Raw genomic sequence first — 17,431 nt, forward strand, 5'->3', positions numbered from 1 at the left:
CTTAAAACAACACCAGACTCCTAAGTTATACCGGCGTAATGAACCATTTGTGTTCCTTCACGATGTCACTGCACATATAAATCAGAGCTGATTGTCAGAATTGTTTAGGGATCGTGGTGCTGAGAAGGAATCATGACACCATTTATAACGTCTCCTCCACCTCTCAGAGCTAGCAGCGAACACCGGGAAAATAATAAGCATTGGTATGAAGGAATGCATCGTTCTAAATGACATCATCGAGGAGGCAGTTGCAAAATTGCCAAACATAGCCTCCTTTCGCTATTGCTGTAATTGGTTTATCATACGCAGCGGCAAAATCCATATTTGATGTCCTACAAAATGTTTTCGTTTGCAAACTATTTTCTTCAGAAAGAATAGCCTAGACTTGCCTATTGCTGCAACAGTCCGGAGAGCATGAGGCCAATTGTTGTTGACACTGCATGAAAAGCCGCCAACTCATGAATATGTAGGTTGCAGATATAATAGCGTCTATTGTTTAAATGTTAATTTTTCTGCCAACTTTAGTTCCATTGTTCGCTTTAATTTAACTTTTTAAATTTAACTGAGTTGGCTCATTTTGGCCCTAAAGTTGAGGGTAGCATGTTAGCTGCATTCATTCTAAAACTTAAAGTGTAGAAATTAGAACCACACACACCTAAAGGAGTAAAATTGGTAGGCTAATGCCCAATAGTCTATTTTAGCAGTTTCCTAGGTTTTAATTAGTGTGCTTAATTTAGGCCTGGTAAAGATTCAAAACAATAATTTACAATGCCAAATAGGTCTATGCTAATTAAATGTTAAACTTCTAACAATAAGAGGTTTCTCGAGTCTACTCTTGATTGATTTGCTTGGCTGTATTGCCTTGAAATCAATTTACAGCGACATTTTCAAACTGATTTTTTTTAACAAATAGCCTAACTCTGAGCTGCAACGGCAAACCTTTTTTTCTGCCGTCTTTCTTTGCTCAAGGTTTTGTGTAAATTCCACCCCTCGGCCCCAGAGTTAGTTCTCATAAACAGAGCAGCTTTATACAAATCGGATTTAATTCAATAGGCTATATTAATGCCACTGGAAATGTTGAGCAATTTGTTGTAAACGTTGCTTGTTAAATGTTTACATTATTTACGATAGATTGTTGTGTCAAGTTTTGGGCGTTCAAGCGCTACAATCACCATTTCGACGGTTTGCTTAATTCAGTGTTGTATCATAGGCCAGTCATGTTTTATTTAAATTACTACAGTAAAATAAAATTAACAGCGTTTGCAAAGAGGTTGTTTGAAACGAAATGGGCAGGACATGGAATGCAGCCTTGCATGCTGTGGTGTTTGAATTAGACCATGGATGCCCAGCGCCCCAAAGAAACCCCGCCAGTAAAATATTGGGATAAGCCTCTCTTTGAGGCATGGATTAACACTACTTTTCCAAGACGCACATTCCTGTCGCTGAAACCAGGGACCGGAAACTCAGTAAAAGCTAAATAGAACACTAGCCTACACCGCTGGATAAATAACAGTAGCACGTATAGGCCTACGTTTAAAATCGTAATAAGTAATATCCCAATCCTAAACTGCAATAGTCCTACTTTTAAGAGTGCATTGTGTTGTTTGTGCCAGACATGTTTGTGGGGGTTGCATGGAATAACACATTATAAGCATCACTGCCCTGAGCACTGAAGAGTTGGTGTGATTGCTAAAGATGGCAATTACAGGCCTAATTGACACACCTCTTACTTGGCGTACAAAGCACAAGCTGTCTGTAAATTGCAATTGTCTTTTTGTTGAATATTTCAGGAATAATTTTAGGGAATGGGTATTATTTATATTGAGGTATGTGTAGCAATTGTAATATCAGATTAATATTTTCCTTAAATACACTTTATTTTCGATAGATATTTTCTAAAAACACCCAAAAGGTACCATATAGATTAAGCTTCTTCGAGGTTTATCTTTTGAAAAAAGCTGTTTGCCCGCAGGCTTAACTGTATACGCTTGCTCTCTCTTCCCAAACTCTCTTGCTGTCACCCAAATGTCTCTCACTCAGTCTCTCCCTCTCACATCTTTCCCAAACACAAACACACACAAACGTCGTCTTATTGAATACATATTTAGGAACTTGATAAATGAGAGGGTCAGATCACAGGACCTTTATTCATGTCTTTTTAACGGTGAGGGGTCACACCATCTTTGGAGCCATGTAATATCCATAATCAGCGTGTGTGAGATGGGCTATATGAAGAGGACGCGCAAGTCTAGTAGCTCTCAACCATTGAGGCTTCCAGAGCTCTACCGTGAGTTTGGACAGTATTTTGTCTCTTGCTTATAATTACTTAACCATTAGCATTTTATGTTGTTCAAAAAGTTAAAAATCTATTAAAATCACAGCAGAGTGTATTTGCTGATGCGAGGGAACTCACAAATTGCATACAATACAACAGATCACAGTTTCGAAGGCTATCACAGATAAAAAAAACACATATGTACCATTTATATAAGACACACACTGATTGTCTCTTAGAAACTACATATTGATTCCTTATAAACACTTTTTCTTAAATAAAGTAGTGCATCCATGTCGCCCGGCGAGGCGTGCAGTCCAGGCACCCTCCTGATCAACGTGTCCCTCTGCCAAAAGGTCGGCATGATGTAAGAAGCTTTAAGGAGGCCTGTCCATCTCACACTCTTAACCAAAAAAGATTGGCCTCACTTGTCGTTTTGTTCTTGAGGATTTCATCCGTGGCTCTGGTGTATTTGTTATTTTGTTAGAGTCCACTTTGAGTTTTCGTTACATGACCCAACAGGTGTTTAAGCATAGAGGCACACACACACATACAGATGAGGAGGCTACAACCTGTCAGGGGAATGAAAAGAAAATCTCTTTCCAGTGCTAGAATAAATTATTATATTGTAGGGCCAAACACACCGTACCAACCCTCTCAGCCACTGATAACCTTTCTGATGACATCAATATTCAGTCTTTTACTCTTCTGGTGGAGGAATGGCAAGGGTATGCGTTTGATTTACTGTCAGTGTAACAGACAGGCCAATATAGTCTCTTTACAGGACTTGGAATTTCCACGATGAAGTTTGATCCTTATAATCCAAGCAATCGGCATTAAAGTTCAGCTTCCATGATGCAGCTTGGTCTTTATAATCCAAGCACTCCGCCGTGGAGTTGAACCCGAGTCCCGAAGCTCCGTAGCCCTGAGTAGAGAGGGGCGCCGGGGACTGGTTCAGGTGGCCGGTCACGGCGTTCGTGCTCATAGGACTAAGTGTTGAACCCGGGCCTGACAACTGGTGGTGCATGGGAGTCAGGTAAGACCCACAGTCCATCCCACCAAAGTACGAAGTCGATCCGGCGTAGCCTTGGCTGTATCCCGAGGCCTGTGTGTAGGTCATCGGGTAGGACCTTTGCATGCAAGAGGAGGAGGTAGAGAGAGGATCAGACAGGGGTGAGATGGAGGCAGGACTCCAGATGGACACAGGGGCGGTGCTGGTTGAAATGGCCGGCACTGTCGTCGTGCTGGAGGGGGGAGTGAACTGGCCACTGGCACCACTCTCGGAGCTTGCTTCTCTGGCTGGAGAACTTTTCTTCTTGGCCGGTCGAACCTTGTTCTGACCTCCATTCTGCTGCTGCTGCTGCTGCTGGCGACACTTCGCCCTCCGGTTTTTAAACCAAACCTGGGACAGTAATAATGGCACATTTAACACTTTGTCTTTTATGTTTCGGTTATTTTCCTACAGTCTCTCAAAAACATATTGCCCTCACAATTTAATTAAATGGTTTGAGACATTAGTTTAAATATTTAGTTATTCTGTATATAAAATATGAGACATTTTTTTAAAATATGAAAGTCTAAAGTCTGATTTCGAATTAATAATGATTAGCTCATGATTAACTACAGATTTGCCGCTCTCTTAGAGCACACTCACCTGCACACGTGATTCTGGCAGGTTGATTTTCAGCGCTACCTCCTCCCGCATAAATATATCAGGATAGCGAGTTTTGCCAAAGAGCGCCTCCAAAACGTCAAGTTGAGCGCGCGTAAAAGTTGTTCTTTCCCGTCTCTGCTTGCGTGGTGTTGCTGCAGGACATTTAAAAAGTATTAATAAATATCAAATGTACTCTTTTCATGATTGAATTCAGGCTACATACGTTCAATACCTATATTAATTTACCCTTATGACACAATAAATTCCTTCTCTTGCTACTTTGATAGCTATAGAATAGACCAAACATGTGTTTGGTTTTAAATGTTTTACAAACATTTAGAAGAAGAAATACAAAGTTTAAGTGTGTAAATAAATACATAGATAACAGTTTCGGATTAGAGGTATCCTAACATTTACTTCCGTAATTAAGCACACAAACTTGGATTACAAAATAGCCTACGTTTTCTATACATTCTTTGCATCTCAATGCAATCAGTTTCTTTGCATTCATGGATCTCTTTCTGAAATTGTAAATAGAAAAGTGTATGAAACCCACCTGGGTATCCTACGGATGGATGAAGAAGGTCCATTCCGGAGGTAGTTAAGCTCAGTCCGTTGACTGTGTAAGGTGGTTGCTTGAGATACGACATCATGCTAATGTTGGACTGGGGGGTAAAGTTGGCGAAAATTTTGAAAATGGACGATGGCCAGTAAATATCCCTGGTGTTTTCCTTGTATTCGTCACGCAGCTGCCTCGGTCGTGTTGCGCAATACCTGTTTCAAACAACAAAATATGTGAAAATGAGCAACTCAAACTCCAAATGGCTTCTGATAAACACAATCTTTCGACAACGGCTTGCAAATAAACCCTTTCCAACCGCACCGCGCGCTTAAAACAGACCCAGACCCCCAGCTGTCCTCAAGAAGTGCGCGTGGCTCATCTCGACAAACGTTCCTCCCTCTGCAACCCTGTGGCACCCCCACCCCCAACACAAGCACAAATAGCAACATCCCATAATTGCAAAAAGTCAACTCGAAGTAAAAAAAACACGGGCGTTTAAACACGCACACATTTTGGACGCAGCTAGGATCACCATGGAACCAATAATTGTCTCAAAAATTATAGAATTGATTGGTGGCCATTTGCAGAGACAAAGGCTGCCACTTTCGAGACAATAAACAAGGCAGATATACCAAACCCGAGGTTTGAAATCCCCATGGGCAAAAAGTCCCAAACAATGCAGTCCACTTAATACACTTTCTGCAAAGTAGCCATTTCACCTTTCAATGCTTTTCACTGTTGCTCAAGGATTTCCAGTACATCTATGAAATATAAATCGGCTGTTATTAAGGAAAATACTATTTAAAAGACTGGGGAACCAGAATGTAAATACAATTTGGAAAGTGTGTTCTTTAGTTTCATCCATATCAAATTCTGCCTGTAATTGAGAACATTCACGAGGCAATTGAAATAATTAGATAAAAGTCAGGCAAACAGACAGCCCTCTCAAAGTGATCCACCTGTACCCCTGAGTTTATTCCTGTGAAGCTTCGGGCGAAAGAAACATTAAAGCAGGTGAATCATAACCTAGGATATATAATAGGCCCTTAATGTGCACATTAAGGGCCTATGTATGGCCGTGTCCGTAGTTTAGCATATCAGCGATCATATTGATAAAAAAAAAAAACACCAGGATTTGATACATTTGGTACATGCATAATTTATGTTTTAGACACAAAGTTAGCTATGCACACAGCAACTTTTTTAACGGATTTCTTTACGTAAAATAATATTTCCATTTTTCTGATCCACAACGTTCTTAAGACTGGTTTAAATTCAGATTGTAGTGACCCTCATCATTCCCCCCACTCTTGATTACTCAGACGGAGTAGCATTTTTCTTTATATCCAACGGTTTTTTTCACCACTCAATCTGTCACACTTAAAGCAGACCCATAGCCTACCAGTTGCACACCCGGTCAATAATAATTACCCTGTCCAAAATTAATTATGATAAATGTTTTGTTGATGAATTAACGAGATAATCCGGGTGGCACGCGCACCCTAATTACAGGACGCTGTACTCTCCACCTTCCACATTTGAATGTTCAATTTTGCGAAAAGCAGCCTATGCGTGTAGAACGGTTTATTTTCCTACATTTCACACCGTAACAATTTCAAGACAAAATGCGGTGAAATGAGTGTAGAGCACGTGAAATTATCTTCGAATAAAATTAGTCAAAAATATTGTAATGAAAAAAAACAGTTAGGGTAGCAAGGCCTATCCTAAATTAAAATAAGTCTTTGAACCAATTACATTTTTTATTACAATTCATATGTCTTAAGACGTTAAAATAAGAGGGTTAATGTTAATGTAACCTGTCGTGAACACAAAAAAACTAGTCAAAGGAACTAGTCAAAGGGCCGAGCGTAAATTTGCTTGCTTTATTTTAGTAGCTGAGCTTTTTTCAAAGATATGAAATTATCAATATTCCCCCCGGTTTGTCCTGTGGCCCACACCCGTTCCCTTCCCGTTCTTCGGTAACCGATGAGGAAGTGTAATCTGGCGGATCGGTGATTACTTTAGCACTCAACTATCACGCCTCCTCAATTATCGCCCTTTGTCTTCTGCCATGCATTTTCACCTCAATATTTAATCAAATGCGGTTTGAGGCGCGTCAGGTGAAGTGTGGAATAAAGTTGAAATACATGTTAGGAAACGAATGTTTTGAATATTAATTATTTGGATCTTTAATGCAGCCCAATGCAATCTGACACAAAGTTTAGAAACTAATGTATCCACTACTAGGCTACTCAACAAATCAGTCAATAGTTTGGTGCAGTCAAACCTTCCAAAGACATTCACTAGCCTACAGTAACATGATCCATGGCTAACACAGTGATCTAATGAGTTTTATCGAGCCATTAACATGTCAATATTTTGTATTTATTTAAGATAAGCAAACGTTTATTGGATGTCTATATAATTAACCACCTACAGGAAGATATTATATTAAGTCTTTTACTGCTGGATTTTCCCTAAAACGGCAGCAAAATGTTCCTCCCTTCCAGACAGTTTTGTTTTCCATATTGTCAATACGGCCTATAGACTTAACTACTATTAGTAAGAACAACCACACTAGACAACTATTACTGTTGACAATGATCATTATACTATTCATAATGATACGAAGATTTTTCAAATCAACTTACTTCAGAACATTGATGTCTGTAGAGTTAATTTCTTTTTCCAGTCCTTTCTTGCGATGAAATAGCACAGCCTGTATGCGATTTCCTGTAATAGTCTTTTATAAGCGGCGGGAAAACAAAAGCATGAGAAAGCTGGAATCTTCAGCAATCTCGAGCAATTTAAATGTGCGATAACGTTTACGGGGTAAATAGGGCTACATACGACTTCGATGTGTTAGTCTGTTCTGACTGAAGTTGCTTCAGTAGATTTGAAGAGGCTGCTGGCCAATGAGAGCTTCTGGACGACTCTGAAGCTGCGGTCTGTCTCTCACTCTGCTGGGAGATTTGCTGAGAAACAAATGTCGCCAGCTACTTTTTGACGCAAGCTTCTCAGCCAATGGCAGCAAGCGGGCGACAGACAACATTCTCATCTCAGTACTGAGAGTAAATTAATGATAAGAATTGCAGGGCTGAAATATTTTTGCAATAAATATTTTGCCTCTATCAAAACATTTTTTTGGGGGGGGGGTTGGGTTATAGAGGACATGTTTAATCACCACCTTAATTTCTAGTAACTTTACTTAGCTAATTACAAGCTACTGAATATCTTAATAAACACTCATCTATACACCACATCATCCACCCGCAGGTTAGGTTTAACGATTCTAAATATCCAACATGATTATCAATCGAAATAGAGTTCTGAAGAAAATGAAAAGTGTCCCCCAGATACCGAGATATTCTGGGTTTGGTGACATGAATTAGCAGGACAAAAAGCTGGCATTCCATGTGGAGGCTAAAACACGGTCCTCACATTCTATCGCGTAGCAAGGGGGGATTTAGAGAGACTTATTTCCTTAAAACTGTCCTCCCATCCACAGACCAAGCCAGTCTGCCTCGATCAAGTTGATATAAGCTAGCCAAATTCAGTTGGAATATTTTTGAGGGAAAGATTGAGGCATCGACAACAAGGGCCTCAATAACAGCAGCCCAGTTGTTTACATAGGCTAGAAGTATAAATAAGCTATTGCTCCGTGATTTGTACTTTTTAATGCCAATAATTGTAAACATTCTATCGTTAAGGCATCGACACGAAGATCCATTTTTGGAGTGTTTCACATCGTTGTTTTTTTCTCACTCTGTTACCTTGACAATTTCAATTCAACTGGCTTCAAGTGGGAAACGGAGGTAAACAGAGACAGTACGACGGCTAGGTTTTTAAAGGTAGGCTGTTTGAATCTGTATTGAATGATTATTTTGTATATAAATTACAGTAGGCTATATCTCCCCATTAAGATACTCAAGTGTGGTATCTAAGTATAGGCCTGTCGGATAATACAATTATTAATAACATTAATAATTTTACTATTAATAATAATGTTTTTTGGGGGTTAGTACATAATAGTAGTGCTATTTGCTAACCATTTAAAAATTACAGTGTATTTTTTCTTTTCTTAACATTTTCTAATTTCAGACTTCTTGACATCAAATAGCTTCAAGATACAACATAGCCAACTACGTCACTTGAATTTTCCTGTATCACAAAAACAATATACCTCGGGTTTTGTCACGGTTTGGTAAATGTACCATCTTAAGAAGCTTTGAGGAACACCTACACACACAAACACGCGCACACACACACACACACACACACACACACACACACACACACACACACACACACACACACACACACACACACACGCACACGCAGCTTGTACGGACACACCCGCTCACTTCAAACAGATTTGAATATTGATTTAGATTTATAAACAGTGAGGCAAACCGTGGATTTTATAAATCGTCAGTTGCCTCTCTCTTTAGCAGTTCTCGTGGGCCCATGTCAAAGGTTCAGTATGCTTTAGACAACAACTTGTCACCTTCATAGTAAAAACTAAAAACTAAACTAAAAACATGACCATGAAAATGTCAATGTTAATACTTTGATAGATATCGATGACACCGACATGTTCTCTGGATTTACCTCTGTTCAGAAGTCACCTTGCATCTCGTCAAGAGCAATCCAACGGTAACTGTCTACAGCTTTCTGGTTTCTGCAGCCCAGCAGTGTGAGGTAACAGTAACTTTGGGCGGTGGCACGGCATGCAGGTTCACAGGTAGTCCATTTCTGTATTTCCTTCATTCTCGTCGGTCCGTTTGCTACTCTTTGCATGATATATTCTTTTGAAACATACTGTACATATTTAGCCTATATCTCTGTATTTGTTTGTCAATTCCACCAACACAAATTATTTTAACCTAAATTACCTGTACCCAAACAATAACCTGACACATTTTTTTGCGGGGTGTTTGATAAAACAAAATAAAAAAATCCAGATTCAGTCAAATTGACATCCTACTGTGTAGTCTAAACATGCAATTATTTATTTACATTCTTCTTTCTGACTCAAAGCGAAGTTTATGGATTCATTTGTAGACTGTAGGCTTACATGTCTGTTTGGATCCGACTTTTGTCAGGATTCAAATACATAACATTTTTTTTTTTTTTTTTCTTGAATAAAACCGCAGTGAGACAGTTACCATAGTGTGTGAAAAATCATTATGCCTGATTTTGTTATCTGTTAGATCTCGCCTGCTCTTCGCCGTTTAAATTGCTAAATTATTTATTATATTAACACTAGCCCTCCTCGGGGACTTTCTATCTTAAAAGGAGAACGACGTTTAAAGGAAGAGCAGTTAACGCCTCTGGCAATCAGCGCTCCCACTGACTCCCGGGTAATTGACGAGGACGTCTTTTATCAGTGCCTCTGGTAAGTGAACCCGGGGGTTAAGAGTCGCGGGACTAGAAACCCATCCTTAACACAAATTGGGTGTAACCTTATGTTTTATTTTATTTTATTCAGACACTTAAGACTCATTCATACCTTAATCTTCCAAACCTTAGAATATATCAATGTATGTGTCTATTGCAAAAATTGTAAGTCAATTTCTATTCTTGTTCATGTTCATGTGAACGTATTAACATGCCTTTAAGATTTTGTTTTGTTGTATCAGCCACATCATTTGGGGTTTTTGAGTATTTTTATCACCGACATTTTTCAACAAAAAACTGAGCAAAAAGACTGAACAAAACACACAGCTAATTAAAATCTAAATCAAGTAGCTTCTTAGAAAAATGAACATTAGGCTAAATCTTGAACAAGCGGTCCATATTGCTGCTTTGCTTTTCACCTCTCGAGCCGGGTCCATGCGTCACTTCCCTCCTTGTTAGATACACTCGCATGACTGAATCCGTGGAATTTATTCCCAGCTAAAATCCCTCGTCAATAAAACCGATTCATCTAAAACTGGGCATAATCGCAGGATCAAGCGGGAAAGTATTATTGCTAACACCGGTTCTCTGTTTCAGTGTTTCTGACGGAAGGTTTTGAGTGAATGTTTTTCTGGACTTATCTCAACAACAAAAACAAATGTGCTTGTCTATGTCGATAGACCTATTGGAATACGGAATTCCACACATTTTGGAAATTTTAAATACATTTTAATTCAACACAATATTACGCTTAATCAAAACTATTTTTTATTGAATTCATATTTAGAAAATTGATCTATCAGAAGAACATGGGAAGGGTAATATATTGATGTGCCTTGCCATTTTACAATGTTTCTCAGGGGTTGACACTATGAAATGGGCGGCTGGAATATTTTTCCATTAAATAAATCTGTACATATGTGATCAGAAAAAAACTTACTTTACTTGCAGTAAAACGCAAAATAAAAAAAAACATGTTACAACTCATTACAGTATTTTATAAAGCCCTGTTACAGGACCACCATGACAACGGATTCAAGAGTACACTAAACAAGGCAGGCTGACATCTTTCTCTGTGACACAGAAGAGAGAAGGAGAGGGAGACAGGGAGAGGAGCAGAACAGGGAAGATGACAAGCTGTATTTTAATTAGCTCAGCAGGTCTGATGGAAATACTGGTCTCTACCCAGGAAAAGGTGTGCTGCAAATTGAGCATGGTGCTTCAATAGAGAGCGTTCCCTCTGCTACTCCCTTATCACACAGCAGCCTTTGTGTAATGTAACATGTAACTGACCTCTAAGGTCATAAAAAACACATTTGAAGTGTTCCTCTGGGATTAGAAGAATAAAAAAAGCCCCATTCAGTGTTATTGTCGCACTATATTAAATCTCCATAGATAGTGACGGACCAAAAATAGAGGTTGATAGTAAACGTAATTTCATGCCACTGCATTAATTTGATTATTTGTTTTACACCGAATCATAAAACGGACGTTTAATTCCATCATAAGATGGGATGGTTCTTTTAAATAAAGCAACACGTGTATACATTTTGATGTTGTAAATAATAGTAAAAACTTGGGTTTAATCTTGAAATAATGACCCTACGTGTATCCAAGTTGCAGGGGAAGGTTGCAGGGTGTGTGTAGAGTGTGTGAGATGTCTCTGTGTGTGTGTGTGTGTGTGAGTGTGTTTGTGTGAGTGTGTCTGTGTATGTGTGTGTGTGCTGACATTGCCTCTGTTGTAAATATGACATGCAGTTTAATCAGTGCTATAATTGTTGGTCTTGTGTTTGCACAGGGGCTCTGTAACAAACATGGATTCAATTAAACGCTCTTCACTTCAGATCATCAATATCAGCCGGCAAAGTCAATCTGCTGAGGGCAAATATTGCAGAAAAAAAAGTGTGACTTCTAACCAGTAACGCCTTGTTATGAAGACGGGACTGAATGTATTATTATGCTATTTTTGCGTTTCCTTTTAATATGAGACTTTTATGTTCTTGGTTGGATGTATTTGTTTTACTTGCCAATATCCTTGTTGATTTAAATTGCTGCATTAAAATGTTGTATAAGTAGAACAAATGCTTGTTGAAGCCGGTGCTGTGTGTCGATGGCTGGGACAGTCATGCTGGCATGGTTGAGGGGAGAGAACCAACAGAGAGGAGATCAAGATATCTATGTCGGTAACTGTCAAGCAGCCTCTTACTCTCAAAGATGCATGTGCTCTCTTCCTCTCTTCCTCTCTTCCTCTCTCTCTCTCTCTCTCTCTCTCTCTCTCTCTCTCTCTCTCTCTCTCTCTCTCTCTCTCTCTCTCTCTCATTCTCTCTCTCTCCCCCTTCTCTCTCTCTCCCACCCAGTGATACTCTCCTTGCTGAGGTGTCCATGGTAAAACCTGCCCTGCAGACCGGACCTCTCCCTGGTAAAGTTCAAAGGAGTCAGAACTGAACGTGGAGGATTTGTTCAGGCTTATTACCCAGGATTTGAATTGGATTCTGGGAAGCATTCATAACACATTTGAAAATGTTACATTGTGTGATTTTGTGTGTAATCCCCATAATAAATTTTTAGAAATGGGCACAGCAAGCCCGCACAACTGTGACTATTCATGATTTCTATCAAGTGGTTCGTTGTCTTGCCTCTTGGGGATGAGGTGAGTGTTGGAGGGAATGTCAGGTGCCAGGATCACTGGTTTAGCAAGGCTTCTTCCATGTTAATCTTCCTGTCAACACTGTGTTGTAATATGACCTGAATATGTGATAGAGAGATCTCTCACCTTGCTACTACACCACGTTGGCCACACAGATAGAAACGAAACATCTCCACTTCTCGGGACTTCTACCTCCTGCCTGTCTGGAAGGCTACACGAGGGCAGAGAGTGAAGGAAATGCTCGTGTGAGAGTTCATCCAAACTGAACTTTATTTGACTGACACTTTGGCGATTTCCCCAGTTCCCAGCCTGCACTTCTCAAGTGTACCCCCTGTTCTCCCTGACGCTGCCAATTCCTCTCATGTCTTTAATATCTCTCTTTGGGCCCTCTGGTTTTGCCAGTCTCGTCTCCCCCGTGACAGTTGGACGTTGCCCGTCCGTTTGGTCGACAGTGACGGCGTTCCCAGCCTCTGGCCTGCAGGGGATGTGTGACGGCTCGCCAGCCTGTCAGCCGGCCCCTCCCCTGTAATTAGGAGAGTAAACACAGAGGGAGGGGAGGGGGGGAGGGGGAGAAGCAGGAGGGAGGGGGGGAGGCGGTCGTCTCCTGTCCTTATGCTTCTGGAGCTGTCCAGTTCCAGCCCCTGCTAACAGAGAGATCCTGCCTGCCTCTCTCTCTGCCTCGTGGGATTGTGGAGTGTTGGAGGAGGAAGTGATGTGTGGAACTGAGAGGGAGAGTCTGAATGAGACAACATCATTTAGTACAACCGTGGATTAGGTATTTCTAGAAAATAATTGTGTCTAATGTTTGGCCGTACATTGCCAGCTCTTGATCATGTTCAAACAGACTTAAATTTAAAAAAAGGTAAGATTTATTTATGAACAAAATGTAAAGACTTTTAAAATAGTAAACCAATAATAAAAAAACACCCCACCATCCTGGTTCCTCCTCACCTCTCTCCTGTGCCTCTCCTGGTTACCAAGGGGCCTGGTTAGCGGCCGGAGGAATGTGCTGTGGGCTGGAGCCTGCACTAGTCTGGGACTAGTCTGGAGGGAGAGCCGCTGCAGCTAGCGAGCTCTAGCCAGGCAGGGAGGCGGGCCACGGGAATGCAGAGACCAGGAGGGAAGGAATTTAACTGGAGGTTCTGCCAGGGAAATGCCATGTGAGGAGCGATGAAGAGAGAAACACAGATAGAGAGAGAGAGAGAGAGAGAGAGAGAGGTGGAAGACCAATTGAAAGGCAGCCTGTCATATGTCACCTGGTTCTGGGGCTTGGGAGAGACTGTCTTTGGAAGAGGTGGAGAACTGAAAAAGGTACAGAATGGACGGGGAACGCAATTAGATGGAATAAACCTTCCCTTTCACATAGTGGGGGATCGTGGCTATATTAGAGGGGCTTTACAGTGGAGGACCACAGCAGAGGCATGGTGGTTTGGCAAGCAGAGACAGTAACATGCTCTTTTACAATTGGCTTCAGAGAACCCAAGTCGAAATCATTCATCTGTATTGACCACCATCTGTTCTTACAGGCAGCCATTACACATACATGACTGAGCGTATCAGCTTTTGTGTACGTTCGTTTTGCTACTACACCTTGTGTGAGGACGCGGAGCGCGAGAGAGAGAGCGTAGGGAGGGAGGAAGGGTGTGAGGAGGGAGGGAGGGAGGGAGGGAGGGAGAGGTTTGGGGCGGGCAGTGGGGCCCAGCGGACTGGCCCGAGCCTGGGACACGCCCGGATAGACATGCTGCAGCATCATGGTCCGCAGCAGGGGAAGACATGGGGCAGATGGGTTCAGTGTAGCAGCACAGCCTCCCAAATGTGAGGCAGCAGTGGTGGGAATGGCCCAGTGTGAGAGGGGAGCCGGGGCTGAGGGCTGGGAACAGAGAGGCTGTCGGAGGGGTGTTGTGGAGGGGGGTGGGGGAGGGTGGAGGAGGAGGCTGAAAGCTGTTGGAGGGGGCGAGGGGGCTGCGGAGAAGCTGTTGGAGGGGTTCTGGGATGGAGGGGAGAGCCAGTCCCCCTCCGCACCCCCCCTGCCCCCTTGTCATATCCCTTTGAAATCCCAGTGCAGGGGCACAAGCCCAGGGAGGAGAGTCAGTGTGGCCCAGCGCCTGGGCAGACAGGCAGTCACCACTCTGGGCCTTGCTCCAGCTCTCCTGGCCTGGCCTGGCCTGGCCCCACCCCAGCCCACCCCGTCTGGCCCCAGCCTACCAGAGTCAGGCAGCCGGCCCCCAGCGGACAGGCTGGAGCCCTGCACTGCCGACACCCAGGCCAAGGCCGGGGTAAGCTTCGGTGAGTCCTCCTCCTCCTTGTCAGAGCACTTCGGGAGGTGGAGGTCCTGCAGAGGAGACATTCCATCTCTCCTCTGCTCCTCCTGTTCACCTCCTGGGCCCCGGGGCCCCTGGATGGGGCCCACCGGAACCTGCAGGTGGTGATAACCCCCACCGCTCCACCAGGCCGCTCCGCCCTGCGCAGGTCCACACGTCCCCATGGCAACGGTGGCAGGCCCGTGTGACTCCACACAATGAGGAGGGGGGGAGGAGGGTGGAGGGTGAAGGGAGGGGTGGAGGGAGGGGAGGAGGGAGGGGAGAGGGGAGGAGGGAGGGGAGAGGGGAGGAGGGAGGGGAGAGGGGAGGGGGGGGCAGGGAGCCAAGTGCTGCCACACTGGGGTGAAGGAGTTGTTTTTTTTGGGGGGGTGGGGGGGGAAACAGCTCCCCACAAAACCTGACTCCTGTCCTGCTTCTCTTCCCTCTCTGGCCGTCACAGGACGGCTGTGCTCCGTGCGCCAGGACGGCTGTGGTCCGTGCCCCCCTCTTGACGGGACGCCACAGACTTCAGTCTGGGCTTCCTGGTGTCTGCTGTCCTCCTGGATGCTGACAGGAGCGAGGCCACAGCAACGTGTCTGTAAGAGGCTGTCTGACCGCTCACCTCCCCCTCCCTCACCTCCCCCTCCCTCACCTCCCCCTCCCTCACCTCCCCCTCGCTCACCTCCCCCTCCCTCACCTCCCCCTCCCTCACCTCCCCCTCGCTCATCTCCCCCCTCCCTCCCTCACCTCCCCCTCGCTCACCTCCCCCTCCCTCACCTCCCCCTCCCTCACCTCCCCCTCCCTCACCTCCCCCTCGCTCACCTCCCCCTCCCTCACCTCCCCCCCGCTCACCTCCCCCTCCCTCATCTCCCCCTCGCTCACCTCCCCCTCGCTCACCTCCCCCTCCCTCCCTCCCCTCCTCCGATGCTGGATGTTTCTATTTGCCTGAGGTTATTGTCAATTTCACGAAGGTGTAGAGCAGCGTTTACAAAACTAGCCCCCCTTGGGTCGAGTTGACCTGATGCATTGCGAAGTGCTCGCTGTATGTTTAAAGAGGCCTTGTCACAGCAATGCTAAGCCTGTGCAAACACAAGTAGTTCAATGACATTCACAGCAGCCACCCTAAAGTTGATTCCCCACCCTCTCTAAGCCATTGGGAAGACATGAGTGTTTACTGCCAGTGGATAACTGCTGTTTGTTTTGTTGTTCTTGCATTCGACCGTAAACAGAGACGAGATTTTCTTGACTGCTGTTTGGGAGTGAGTAGGGGGTGTGTGCCATGTGGCATATTTGCTGATAACAGGATTTACTCAAATTGTGAATCGCCAATTGAGAAAGGTTAATTGTGAGTGCCGCTGGTAGAATGGTTACATACAATAATTATTAGTGTAAGTTGCTTTATTATTTGGATGCGCTAATTAGGCATTAACTGTGGCCGCCTGCCTTTGGATCGCAACTTCAATCGCATTAAGTTCTCTTTGACATCCATTTATCACTCGACTAAAGTAAAAACTGTTTTGTAGATGTCCTTAGCCCGTTTACATATGAATAAAAGTAAAAAAAAATTGAAGTATCGATACAGAAAATTAGGAGGCGGATAGAAGGTTAAAAATGTTCGATTGAGTGTGTCTCCACTTGTCAGTTTGAAGAGCATTCCTTGAATTGTGGTGGATTTAGGTGGTCCGTCATTTTAACATAAAAGGGAGATTTCGTACTCTGTCTCAATGACAGAACATTGATCATATTACCCATGATGAGGACTGCCCTTTTTTGGGGAGGGGGCACGTTTTTGTCCTGAGTGTTTTATGTTGTGCCACCCATGTGGCTGGGGCTGGCATGAGGCTGGCATAAGGCTGGAAGGAGGCTGGCATGAGGCTGGAAGGAGGCTGGAAGGAGGCTTGAGGCTGGAAGGAGGCTGGCATGAGGCTGGGAGGAGGCTGGCTTGAGGCTGGGAGGAGGCTGGAAGGAGGCTGGCTTGAGGCTGGCATGAGGCTGGGAGGAGGCTGGAAGGAGGCTGGAAGGAGGCTGGCATGAGGCTGGAAGGAGGCTGGCATGAGGCTGGAAGGAGGCTGGCATGAGGCTGGAAGGAGGCTGGGAGGAGGATGGAAGGAGGCTGGGAGGAGGCTGGGAGGAGGCTGGAAGGAGGCTGTAAGGAGGCTGGGAGGAGGCTGGGAGGAGGCTGGAAGGAGGCTGGCATGAGGCTGGAAGGAGGCTGGAAGGAGGCTGGAGGAGGCTGGGAGGAGGCTGGAAGGAGGCTTGCATGAGGCTGGAAGGAGGCTGGAAGGAGGCTGGGAGGAGGCTGGGAGGAGGCTGGAAGGAGGCTGGGAGGAGGCTGGCATGAGGCTGGAAGGAGGTTGGGAGGAGGCTGGGAGGAGGCTGGGAGGAAGCTGGGAGGAGGCTGGGAGGAGGCCGGGAGGAGGCTGGTGTTCAGGTGAGGCTGACAGCGACAGGGACAGAAAGCAAGAGATCAAGGCAGGGCTGCCAGTACGTGTCACCGGCCTCCTCTCTCATCAAACAGCACCGAGCTGCTCTTGCCCAGACACAAATTAATTTGGACGCCTGGAAGAAAGGCTGCGATGCCCTGGACCCATCC

General features: G+C 44.2%; 1 protein-coding gene and 1 long non-coding RNA gene across 4 annotated transcripts; one reads left to right on the forward strand and one right to left on the reverse strand.

Annotated features, from left to right (window-relative positions):
* Positions 1–2,112: 2,112 nt before the first annotated feature.
* On the reverse strand, positions 2,113–7,434 carry otx2b (orthodenticle homeobox 2b). 3 transcript variants are annotated; one of them, XM_062470040.1, is made up of 5 exons: positions 7,342–7,420; positions 7,143–7,234; positions 4,486–4,703; positions 3,930–4,081; positions 2,113–3,677 (listed from the first exon to the last, which is right to left on the reverse strand). In XM_062470040.1, exons 3-5 carry the CDS (start codon positions 4,580–4,582, stop codon positions 3,054–3,056), a joined length of 873 nt encoding a protein of 290 aa, XP_062326024.1. In that variant the 5' UTR covers positions 4,583–4,703; positions 7,143–7,234; positions 7,342–7,420; the 3' UTR covers positions 2,113–3,053. The 3 variants fall into 3 exon arrangements, with proteins under 3 accessions (XP_062326024.1, XP_062326025.1, XP_062326023.1); XM_062470041.1 differs by having other exon boundaries at positions 7,143–7,224; positions 7,342–7,358; XM_062470039.1 differs by having other exon boundaries at positions 7,143–7,434.
* A 327-nt stretch (positions 7,435–7,761) lies between these two features.
* LOC134027001 (uncharacterized) lies at positions 7,762–12,461 on the forward strand. The gene is made up of 4 exons (XR_009931400.1): positions 7,762–8,342; positions 8,593–9,235; positions 9,790–9,889; positions 11,690–12,461. It is a non-coding gene; the product is annotated as an uncharacterized LOC134027001 (long non-coding RNA).
* The last annotated feature ends 4,970 nt before the right edge of the window (positions 12,462–17,431 follow it).

The sequence above is a fragment of the Osmerus eperlanus genome, chromosome 9, assembly GCF_963692335.1.
Source record: "Osmerus eperlanus chromosome 9, fOsmEpe2.1, whole genome shotgun sequence".
In the NCBI taxonomy this organism is placed as follows: Eukaryota; Metazoa; Chordata; class Actinopteri; order Osmeriformes; family Osmeridae; genus Osmerus; species Osmerus eperlanus.